The sequence below is a fragment of the Zootoca vivipara genome, chromosome 3 (genome assembly GCF_963506605.1).
Source record: "Zootoca vivipara chromosome 3, rZooViv1.1, whole genome shotgun sequence".
Taxonomy (NCBI): Eukaryota; Metazoa; Chordata; class Lepidosauria; order Squamata; family Lacertidae; genus Zootoca; species Zootoca vivipara.
This window is the reverse complement of record NC_083278.1, coordinates 89,888,597-89,900,785: the sequence shown is the minus strand read 5'-3', so window position 1 is coordinate 89,900,785 and position 12,189 is coordinate 89,888,597. Positions and strand designations below refer to the sequence as shown.

The 12,189-nt window shown below is 40.1% G+C and overlaps 1 protein-coding gene across 1 annotated transcript in view; it reads left to right on the top strand.

Moving 5' to 3' along the window:
- Positions 1-12,189, top strand: part of DNAH14 (dynein axonemal heavy chain 14) — a 135,051-nt gene that overhangs the window by 23,665 nt on the left and 99,197 nt on the right. Inside the window, 8 exon segments of the mRNA XM_060273279.1 lie at positions 953-1,093; positions 2,249-2,412; positions 3,442-3,636; positions 5,578-5,919; positions 6,385-6,778; positions 7,952-8,142; positions 8,984-9,229; positions 11,604-11,725. Coding sequence (XP_060129262.1) covers positions 953-1,093; positions 2,249-2,412; positions 3,442-3,636; positions 5,578-5,919; positions 6,385-6,778; positions 7,952-8,142; positions 8,984-9,229; positions 11,604-11,725 — 1,795 coding nt within the window.

Here is a 12,189-nt window from a genome sequence, read left to right as displayed (position 1 = left end):
TGGAACCACTGAAATATCAAAGGTACTGTATGTCTAATCATAGGAGCCTTGTTTTACAGATCATACAGGTGAACCTCAGAAAATTAGAATATCGTCGAAACGTGCATTTATTTCAGTAATGCAACTTTTTTTTCCTTTTAGTTTTTACAAATGATTTCTTTTGGAAATTCCACAGTAATAAAACAAATAGTTATAATAATACAAAAATAAACATTGCTATTACATTTCATTAATTACATTCCATTTATAATTGACCCGCCTAACGACAAATAATTACAATTACAACAAATAAAGGCTTCACATATCTTGCTTTGCATGTCATGCATCTATCTCATATATTGGTTTCACCTTTTAAGTTGCATTACTGAAATAAATGCACTTTTCGACGATATTCTAATTTTCCGAGTTTCACCTGTATATTGTGCTGTCTCTGCAGAAAGGATACATATTTATTTTAGTGGTTTTACAATTTGAGATGGTTGCTGATGACGCGAATGGGTTGGAGCAATGTCTCTCATCACATGATGGATGCAAGACAGCAAAGAACTCTGGGAGGCAGGCATAGTCCCCTCAGTTTTTTCTTTCATATTGTTTTTGTCCTGGCTCTCCCTGAGCTCTTATTTCAGTTAAGTTTTCCTATTTTCAGGTATTCTTTGCTTACTTATTTTTCTGATGCTTGAATGCTATTAACCCACCTGATCAGAACTCCTTAAAACCCTTTCGGAATATCAGGGAAGGGCTCTTCTTGAACAATATGGGATGGGGTACAGGGAATGCTGTGAGGAAAGAAGAGGAGAAAATGGAGCTTTTTTCTGTGAACTTCCTTAATGTTATTTGTCATAGAATCCAATCCTAATAATAGAGGAGTCTCTCTTTTGCATACACACACCCTGATAGCCCTACACTTTAGATTTTAAGCTCTTTGCTGTTTTATATTTAACATTTTCTGAAGACCTTTTGCCAATAAAGAGGAAATACATTGTTTTCTTATCTAGCTCTCCAGCATTCGCTACAGATTTCTATCTAGCTCCTAATAGAAGAGAGTTTTCAATGCAGTTGCAAGGAATTGTGGATGGACTAGAAAACATTATTGGTAAGTAATCCCATTCAAACAATGTGCAGTGCTAGGTGTAATTTTTATTATTTAATTAACATATAGTTTGCACTGGTGAAGCAGAGAAAAGGAATAAATTGCCTGTTCTCACAATGAAGGAATGTAGGAAGTGGGGACCCCCAAGTATCTCTATTGGGACCAGTGTTTTTAGCTTATTCGTAAGTTTCTAGAGATAAGAGTGAGATCCAGTTTCCTGATGACACCACATTGTTGCAATAAGCCGCAAATGGATGTTGTCAGGGGGACTCCCTACAGGGAGCCTCCCTCCAACATCCTGACCAGCACTTCGCCCAGAGACAGCACGAGCAGCTAGTCAGGAGGAGGGAATGAGAAAGGGAGCGGAATGGAGAGAGGGCTAAGTGAGGCGTCTGAGCCCTGGCAACGCTATGGGGAACAGAGCGTTCAGGAGGGGCTCAGAGATGCATCAGAGCCTTGGCTGGTCGAGGGTCAGCAGATGAGGGGCTCAGCGAGACCTTGGAGCCCAGGCGCCACCCCAGCCAGCAAGAGGGGAGACCTCTCCTTCCGGCACCCGAATTGAGGCGCACGCCCACACGTAGGGCGAAGGGACGGCGTTTTGGGGTGGCCAGGCTTTTATGCTGGCCGAAAAGCAGACGGAAGCCATTGCTGGGTTCTGAATCAGACTAGGCGGTCATGTTCTCTGTTATCTCTGCACTGTAAATAGTATGCACAATAAAACTCTTAAAGATAGCTCAGACTGGAGCGTCTTTACTTGAGAGTAGCCGCAACAACCCCCAATCAGATGTCTTCAAACTTATCTGAAGAAGTGTGCATGCACACGAAAGCTCATACCAATGACAAACTTAGTTGGTCTCTAAGGTGCTACTGAAATGAATTTTTTTATATTGTTCAAACTTGGTGAAATTAAAATTTTATTTTTTATTTAAAATAGTTATATACCAGTATATATCTCTCCCTCTTTCGTAAGAGTTTATTGAAGTAAACTGAATTGATATTTCTGTTACTGTTGCAAAGTGTTTCTGTGGCTTGCCCAAGTTTCAAATATAGGTTAATCTGTGGGGGTGGGGTTGCTGATTTATATTTATTTAGAATTCATACTCCATGCCCAGGGCTAGTTTCTGAGTTTATAAATGCTATTGTATTATCTCTTATTAGATCAAGTTCTGCCATTTTCTCAAGATCCCCAGCTGTCGATCTTCACAACTCAATCTTTACATAAAATAATGCAGCCTTCCATGGATCCTGAGCCAGGACAGTATTTAGCAACATGGCCAAAGTGTGATCTCATTCTAGGAACAGATCCAGATTATCAAAGCAAAGTATGTTTTTATGTTCCAGAGGATAGTGTGTAAAGACAAAATCACATATAATCAGAACAAACCTGGAACTACCCCTGTGTGACCATCCCTGTTTTTCTGAAGCTGGTGTGCCAAGCAGGGCTTGCTGCCCATGAAAGGCAGAGAGCATTTAAGCTCTCAGCTTTGCTTACCAGGCTCTGGGAAGGTCTCATGGGATTTTCCCAGAGCCTGTGTGAGGCTTTCCTAGAGCCTGGTAAAGGGGAGCGCTTAAAAGCTCTTTGCTTTTAATGTTGTTGCTCTCAACATTATGTAACTCCTGGAAGTTAGATCTGGTTAGCCTGTTTGGGGCATTGCTTTCGTTTTATTTTAATCTAAAAACTAATATTTTCCTGTACACCTGGCAGAATTCCCCCAGTACCCAGAAACTACATTGTATTGCTAGTTCCATTTTGCTGCTTCAGTTATAGACGTGATATGGCATTAGAAGAATTAATATGATATTGCCACAAATCCAGCCCACATATGTCTTATTCTGACAACTGACAAATATATTGGTATTTGGTGAATACCGTATATAGCCAATTTGCAACTAGTAATGCAAATAAATATGCACAAAAATTCAAATGGGGGTTGATTGTCTACTCTTCACTCAGAGGACCCGGTTTCCAAAATGTTCCAGCAGCAATAGATGATCTATTTTATTGGATTATGTGTGCATTAGCTAAAATAAGTACAGATTTGCAACCATGCTGTTTCAGTTATGTATTACTAATTAGCTGTGTTTTAATGATTTAGCACTGAGTATGAGCTTCAGTGGGCCCAAGGAAGACATTGGGTTCACATTTTCTTTTCCTCAAACAGCAGGGAGGAGGACTGTACCAGCTTTAGCTTGTAATTTAAGGAATCTCAGAATAGCATTACATTTGAATTAGCTACCTGGGCTTTCTTGATAATTACAGTATCGTTTCTCATGTCACTAAAACATTTTGGCTTGGAATAATGTGCCTTTGACTTGTAAGTTTATCATCTGTTTCCTGTTTTACTCTGCAGGTTCTGAAGCTTCTGTCTCTTCAAAGTTGTTCACTGGGCCGAGTAGAATCTTACAGCAGAAACTTTTTAAATTATTGCAATATGGTTGATAAAGCAAAAAATACAACTGACGCTATATTTTCACTAAATAGAGAAATGTCTACAGCAGAGTTCAGAAACATTCTGGAAAACTATACCGCTGATATAAAGGAGATTGTATGTATGATTACTGAAAAGAACATCTGTATGTTTAAGGTCCAGAGCTCCAAATTTCAAAAGGATTGCCTCCCATATTTTGAAGCTCTCATTAGTATAATTCTTAGCTGCTTTTATGAAGTAATGGATGCAAAGAATGTACATCTTGTAGAAGTAAGTATTTCAGTTTTTCATTCAATAAACCTTTAGGATAAATGCCTTATATGAAAAAAAAAATCACTGCCACCAGTGCAAATTAAAATTTTGCAAAATAGCTATGCCAGTCATAGAAAAGACTGAGAAATCTTTGGAAATGTAGGATAAAAGTGTGTGTGTGTGTGTGTGTGTGTGTGTGTGTGTGTGTGTGTGTAGAAGAGATGCCCAGCCAGAATGTCTTCTGTACAGCCTCCTGCCCCACAGACGTAAGCAAATCTCACTGGGAACCACTACCTTCTCACCTTGGGGGCAGCTACCTGGCTTTGCTAGTGCAGGTGTTGGGAGAGATTGGATTGGGGATGAAGCTACTCTAATATTACCTCATTAGAAGATACTGCTCATTATTTGTTATTGCCCCTTATACGCTAACCGAAGGAATCATTTTCTAAAACCCTTGTATGTTCAAGGAAACAGTCTTTCCCCCATGGAGCGAGTTAGTGGTTACTGAATGACTCCAAGGCATTAGTGACTCAGAAAGTACCCCTTTCTGCATTTGGCAGCAGGGAATATTAGGAAGATGGAATTGGACAAAATAGCCACGGGGGAATTTGGAGTGAGGGGAATTTGGAGGTCTAGATCTGAAGTACACTTTGTGTAGTAGTGGAGGCTCCCTGGTGGTAGTCTCACCAGAAATTGAGGATTCTGTTTGTTTTTAGTAGATGCCTTGATTTATATTTAGTATTTGAAATTGCTTGTGTTTCTATGCTTTTGTCATGGCCTTCAGCTAGCACAATAAACTTACTGAACTCAGTATTACATAGCAGGTTGGTGAGACTCAGCAACTTGTTGCAGCAGGCTAAAGTGGAAAGGTGAGCATTAAAAGGAAAGTATTGAATAGCTAGTCAGAAGTCTAGTAACGATATAGAGCTAGTGCACAAAGTACTATTGCTCAGTGTGCCGAGATTACAATCATGTCATAGTCAGATCCATTACTTTTGAGAGCTCAATTCCCTGTCCTTTATGCCCCAGTTGAGATTGTGGACTTCTTAGATAGATCTATACTTAGACACTCATATGAATGAATGAATGAATGAATGAATGAATGAATGAATGAATATTCAGCAGCCTATTGGCTTCCAGAACCATTTGAGACAGAACACCTTAATGATTAGTTGTATTTTAACATTTTAATTTATTTAATGTTGTTTATGTTCTAGCAGTGTACATTGCCTTGATTTTTCATGCTATAATGGTTACCTATATAAATGTTTCAATAAATAAATATACTGTCTGCTCCCAGGAAAGTGTCTTTGGATTTGCTTGTTGCAAATCCCTTTCCTTTCTTGAAACTCTCACCCCCTACTCACAAACCTCTGGGCCCTGCCTCCATATTGGTGGAGGGTATATAACGGTATATTGTTACATGCCACCCCAATATTGTCAAGTGGTAGCAATATTCAAGGGGGTATAGACACTCACCTAGGGTCATTTTTCTGTTGTGAATTCAGGGCATGGAGGAGGCTGTTGGGTTTTAAGATACAGGGCTTATTTTACACCTATATACACCTGGATCTACATGGAGAGGAAGAGAGTCCGCACCATTACATCTCTAGAGTGTCTCTCCTTGTTTCTTTCATGCCTTCAGCCAGCTTGAGTGCAGAGTAGCCAGCCATGCTCCCCAATCTTTGGGTTGTAGCTTCTCTAGTCAGCAGCCAAGATGGTTTTGCCTACTTCCTCCTTTTTCTTCCCAGCAGTCTAACAATATACAGGTATTCAAATGTTTTATTAATATGTCATTGCATTTAGGTCATCAGGACAGCAATTGCAAAGCTGAGCAAAGAACTACTGACAGTGGATGAATTCATTGAACATTTGCTATATCTCCAACAAATTTCTGAAGAACTACCAAAAATAAAGATTCAGTATAACAGTCTTTCTGAGCTCTACTTCATTTCGAAAGACTATGACATCTTTCTTCCACTTGAGCAACTTGCTCTCTATCAGACTATTGTGCGAACACTCCAGAATCTTCAGTCAACTATCCTCATTTGTGAAAAAATGAAGGATGATTATGTTATAAAGTTCAATGAAGGATTGGCAGAATATATTGACAATCTTCAGGCTGAACTGAGGGAATACAAAAACAAAGTAAGTTACTAGTGAAATATCATTTTTACCTTGTTTATAGTTGCAGAGGAATGAGACCAAAGCATAGGAGCATTTAATTTCCCTGTTAGCTCTGACTGCATTTTTGTTTTCGGAGGTAGGTGTTGGTAAAATGAGAAACTAATTAAATTAGACTGTGCCTGATGTAAAATATATTAAGTTAAACAGAGACGTGATGGAAAATAATCTTTGGAAGTGGACCTGCCTCTAGCAAATGGTAATATGGAAGCTGTGTGATGGACAGCTGCTTTAATTATACCACAAAATTTTCAAAGTTTTCCCAAACCAGACTTGGAAACAAACTTCAGCAGCTCATTAGAACCCAATTCAAAACCAAGGTGAACCTCCAATTTGACTAAGATTTTTATCCAAGATGTATGAAAATTCCTGGCTGCCCCCTCTCCACCGCATTCTTGGGATTGCTTTATCATTTATTTTGTGTTTTAGGTACGGAACCCTGTCCTTCTCCTCAGTGAAACTTTGCCTAAGATGGCTAATGAGATTATTGAAAGCCTAATAGAAGAAGCAGCTGATATTAGTGAGAAAATACTGAACTATGCAAATTACCAGACTATTTTTGACAGTTCAGTTAGTGAGATGAAATCTGCTTCCTTGGAAAAGATGTCACATGGAGCTCAGTCCGGAGACTGTCAGAGGGCAACTGCTGAGCTCTCTGAAATTGAAAGTGATCTAGTATTGCTTAAATTGTTGTGGGATTCAAGGCAGGAATGGACTAGGCTTTTTTTTAATTGGAAACATGTGATTTTTTGGAACCTTGATGTGGATTTAATTCAAAGAGATGTTAACAGATTCATGCAGATTGTACAGATTCTGGAAAAAGGTAAGAAAAAAAGATAATTGCAGTAGTTATGAATTAACTGAAATAAAAATGGTTTATTTAGATATTAAAAACTTGGTTTTGAAATGGAATAATGGGACTTCCAGTCTACTGCCAGCGCTGATCGGTGAAGAATCCTCGAGCTCCGAGGTTCCTGGCTCTGTGAGGGAGGGGGAGAGCCACGAGAGCAATGCGGCCCCCCAAAAGAACCCCAGATAGAGCTTTCTGGGCGCATGAGAGCTCGGCTGCGCCCCAAAGTGACTCCTTTGTGGAGTCAGAGTCGCGGGCACCATTTTCGAGTATACCACTATGAAGGTTTATCAACAAAAGGCTAAATTGCCCAGTGTTTTCATAAGAGATAGATAATGATGACATAGCAGTGTTCTGAACAAAGAGAACAAATCATATTGTGCTTGCCCAAATGTGTCCCTTGGTTAGTTCATTTTGACAAACTGCATACTGCTTTTTAAACTCCAAGGAATGATTATTTGTGAGATAAATAAACCTAACTGCATGTACTTCTTGATTGTCGTGACTATTTCAGATATTAGTTCAGAATTTGGATGCCACCAGGGGTGCCAACTTGCCTCCCACATTGAGAGTGCGTGGTCACGTGATGTGCCATGTGACACCACCCGGCGTGTGCCATTTCCGCGCTTGCTCGTCCCAGCCCCGACCTGGGATGCCAGGCTGCTGGGTTGCAGCTAGAATGAGCGAAGCAAAGATTGCCTGCATTCATCAGCCGCCACCCAGTTCCTGGGCTCCTAGGTTGCCTGCCTGTGAATGGGACGAGTGGAGCAAAGATCTCCCGTGCTTGTCCCAGCTGCCGCCCTGCTCCTGGGCTGCTGGATGGAGGCTGGGGCTGAGGCTGGTGTGCGTGGAGAGTGCCTGGGGTGGTGGGGGATAGCAGCCCCCTCAATATTGGGGGTGCTGCCCCTGCCCCAAAACATTGGGGGAGCTGAAGCTCCCTCCGCCCCCTATACCCAGCCCTGATGGATTCCACATTCCTTGTAAATAGAAAATAATTCAGAATGTTATTTGGGAAAATAGAATAGCTATGAAGGCACCCATGAAAAAAAGACCAGAAAAAGCTCGCAAAAGAAAGGAATATTTTTTGAAATAAACTTCTTTATGAAAAGTGTTTTGATGTGTCCATAATATTTTCATATTTTGAAGGCTTGCCAGAAAATACTATTTTACCAGCTATGAAGAAATCATTGTATGAGTTCAAGGAATTTTTGCCTATCATTATATCTTTACGGAATCCCCATCTTCAGCCGCGGCATTGGGAAACAATACACAGTATCGTTAACCAGACAATTATTGGGGATAAAAGACTGACCCTGGATAAGATTCTGGAATTCAATGTAATTGCATGATTTATAATATAAAAGTATCATTTATTATGTTGTAGAATACCCCCCCTCCAGTCCTCTAGGTTTTGTAGTCTCTTGGGCATTCTTTCAAGTTTTACAGTTAATAGATTTACGGTATCTATTTCATTTTAAAGTGGCTAGACAACTAGCATATTTGTCTTGCCTGTATTTGTTGGGATCAGTTCAGTTGGTCTCTTCTTAGATATATGGTTCAGGTCACTGGATATCTGAAATGGAGCCAAAAAGCTTTGAGAACCTGCATGTCCCTGAGGCTTCTAATTAAGTCTCTTCACATGGTAATTGCGTGCCAAACCGCAGAGTCCTCCCCGCCCTCCCCCAGGTAGCCTGGCTAACAAGGGGATATGAATAAATGCACACCACAACTGTCTGGAATTAAAAAGGCCACAACTTGGTTGATTTCAGAAGTAGCCATTGACATAATTAGATACAAGGTGAGGCCATGCTGGATTTTCAGCCTGTGGCCAGGTGCCAGACCTTTCAGTGCAAAATTCAGAATTTTGTGTTGGTTGTACATTTTGAATAATTTCTATTTTTACTATGTGCATGTGTGAGTCCATCATTCGAAATGGTAGTAGCATGGCAGAGGACATAACTGTGAAGCCACAGGAATCAAACTACCATTACATTCTACCCAGAGCACAGGAATTCCAATACGGATTTCTGCATTAGCCTCAAGTCAAACAGGGAATCTTGAAAGTTACTTTCTTTGTGAATACATTTTCTGAATATATATTACAGTTATTCCTTTAACAATATTTATCTCTTTCTGTATACTAGCAGACAAAAATGTTTCTAATTTTTAAACTTTTAGCTGTTTCAGTATAGAAAAGAAATAAATGAAGTATCTGTAACAGCGACCAATGAAGCAACTCTTGAAGCGATGCTGAAAAAGATAATTGACGTTTGGTCCAAAACTGAATTTCATTTATCTCAATATCGCACTGAAACATCAGCTACTTTGATTATTTCATCTGCTGAAGATATAATTGCTTTGTTAGAAGATTCTCAAGTGACAATTTCAACAATGAAAGGTTCTTGTTTCATTGGTCCAATTAAGGTAAATCTTACTTGAGATGTTTGAATATAGTTTGTATTCAGTTATTCAGTCATACATAGTTACTTTCTGTTTTGGAAATCCAACATCTCCCAAAATGATTATTTAAAACGGTAATGTTTGAACTTCCCAGATGGCCCTAACATTAGACCCATTTCACATTTTTAAATTATGTATGTTTTTTATCTATATAAAATTTGTTCATCTATATTTTTATCCTTCTCTATTGTTTACATTTCTTTTGCATTCTGTCTCCAAAAAATGATCATGACACTACATGTGTGGCCCGCTTTACATATAATTGTTACTCACTTGTAAGTTGCAGTCCACTAGTTGAAGACCAATGCTTTAAATAATTACGATTCTTAATTAATTAATTAAAATTATACTGCTTGTTATGCAAGCATCTTCAGGCAGTGTACAAGAGTAAAAAATACAAAACAAATACAAAATATACAATAATATTAAAATCAGAAGACAATCTGTAGTCAGATCAATTTAAAACTACAAAGGTAGGCATCATGAACCAGCAAAATCCAAGAGAAATAAAAGAAACTTTCAGCATGTGTTGGAACTGTAACAGAGTTGACTCATGCCTTATTTCTGGGAGGAAGGCTTTTCTGTATTTTACGTATCACCGCATAAAAGGCTGTCTTCCTCATAGTTGACAGACCTGCAGCTTGTGGCACAACTAGGAGGGTCTCTGAAGATGATAGCAATGTGTAGTCAGGTCTATATAGAAGAAGGCATGGCTTCAGGTAACCTGTCCTGAGCTGTTTAGGCAGAGCTTTTTTCAGGGCGAACGCCCCAGAACTCAGTTCTGGCACCTTTCAAGTGCATTCCAGAACCTCTCAGGTGGGTGCCATTGCCATTCTAAGAGAAAGAGGGAGGCATTCATGTCGAGTTCTGGCACCTCTTTTTCTAGAAAAACAGCACTGTGTTTAGGGACTTGTACAATAATATCTCACTCGCTGGATCATCAGCTTGTCGTGGTGAGTGGGCTTGCACATTCCTATGTCCCTTGGGAGCAAAGCCGTCCGGAATCTCGTACTCCCAGCAGGGTCACCCAAGGTGGTAAGGTCAAAGGGAAGGAGCTAGACAAAGACAAAGACTTCTCCCACCTAGGCAGTTATCTTTCCAAGGGTCAACATTGATGCCAGAATCCAGCATTGCCTGAGCTCTGTGAGTGCGGATTTCTCCCAATTGAAGTGCAGAGTGTTTGAGGACCGGGACATTCGCAGGGAAACCAAAATGCTTGTTTACAAAACTATTGTACTACCAACCTTACTGTAGGCTTGTGAAACATGGACAACTTACAAACACCATCTCCAACTTCTCAAAAGATTCCATCAACGGTGTGTCCAAAAAATCTTACACATCACTTGGGAAGACAGGCAAACTAATATCAGTGTACTGGATGAAGCAAAGATCCACCAGTGTTGAAGCAATGATTCTTCAACATCAACTTCGTTGGACTGGTCATGTTGTGTGGATGCCTGATTGTCTTCCAAAGCAACTACTCTATTCCGAACTTAAAAATGGAAAGCGTAATGCTGGTGGTCAACAAAAGAAGTTTAAGGACTGTCTCAAGGCAAATCTTAAAAAATGTAGTATAAACACCGACAACTAGGAAACACTGGCCTGTGAGCGCTCCAGTTACCAAAGGTGTCATGGACTTTGAAGACACTCGAACTCAGAACGCAAGGGAGAAACATGCTAAGAGGAAGGCACGCTTTGTAAATCCACACCGTGATCAACTCCTGCCCTGGAACCAATCTCCCCACTGTGGAAGGACGTGTGGGTCCAGAATTGGCCTCCACAGTCACTTACGGACTCATTGTTAAAACCGTGTTTTATGAAAGACGATCTTACTCGGCTACGAGTGATCGCCAAAGAAGAAGACATTAATATGAAAACATTAAACCTGACCCATTAACTAATTGGCAGCCAGTGAAGATCTTTTAACAAGAGGTTACATATCCATGGCTAGCCACACCACTTGGCAACCCTGCTGCTGCATTCTGCAATACAGGGAACTCCCAGTTTGCATGCATTTGGGACGTGTGTGATCGCTAACACACACTTTGGTTTTGGTCCCAGAAGGGGGCGAGGTAGGGCACAGCAGGCATATGAGCTTTCCGCCAACGCGTTCAGTGTGTCACAATTCAACCCCTGTGCAAACGGGGACTTGCCTGTATTGCAGCTTCCACACCATGCATAAGGGTAGCCTTAAAGAGTGCATTGCAGTAATCAAGCTATGAGGTTACCAACCTGTGATGTTGTGAGTCTGATTGTGAGTTTGATTTGCTAAGCCATGTTTATAAAAGAGGATTATATGATATTGCTTCAGTTTATGATTATTTTGTTTTTATGGTAGAGTCTTGTGGATGCTTGGGATCGTAAACTAAACCTATTTTCTTGTACTCTGGAGGAATGGTTGAATTGTCAAAGGAATTGGATTTATCTTGAGCCAATCTTTACTGCTCCAGAAATAAAAAAGTAAGGTTTGGTCCAGCAGTACTGTCTCACCTATACTGAATAATTAAGATTTCATATCTAAGCTAAAATAAAACATGAATTTGTTCATCATATTTTTTTTTCTAAATCTGGTTCTGAAATGTATTTGGTACTATTTTGGTTTGGTGGGAACTACAGTGGGGCCTAATACACTTGTAATATTAAACGAAACCATGGCTGAAGATGAATGAGCAAGCATGTAACAGTCAGAGATGGGGAATCCTTTTCAACCTGAGGACTAGATGAGAAATACTCACCTGTCCACCAGTCAATTGCCTTATGACATCAGGTGACAACTTCAAAGGGGCTTGCTGTTAATGCTTACACAGACAGCAAACTCCTTCGGAACCACCAAACCGCTTTGTCTATCTGCAGATTCAGTTGGGCTTCAAATTGTGCCCACAAATAGCCATTTTTCCTCTGCAGACTTGTAAAGCTGCCAATAA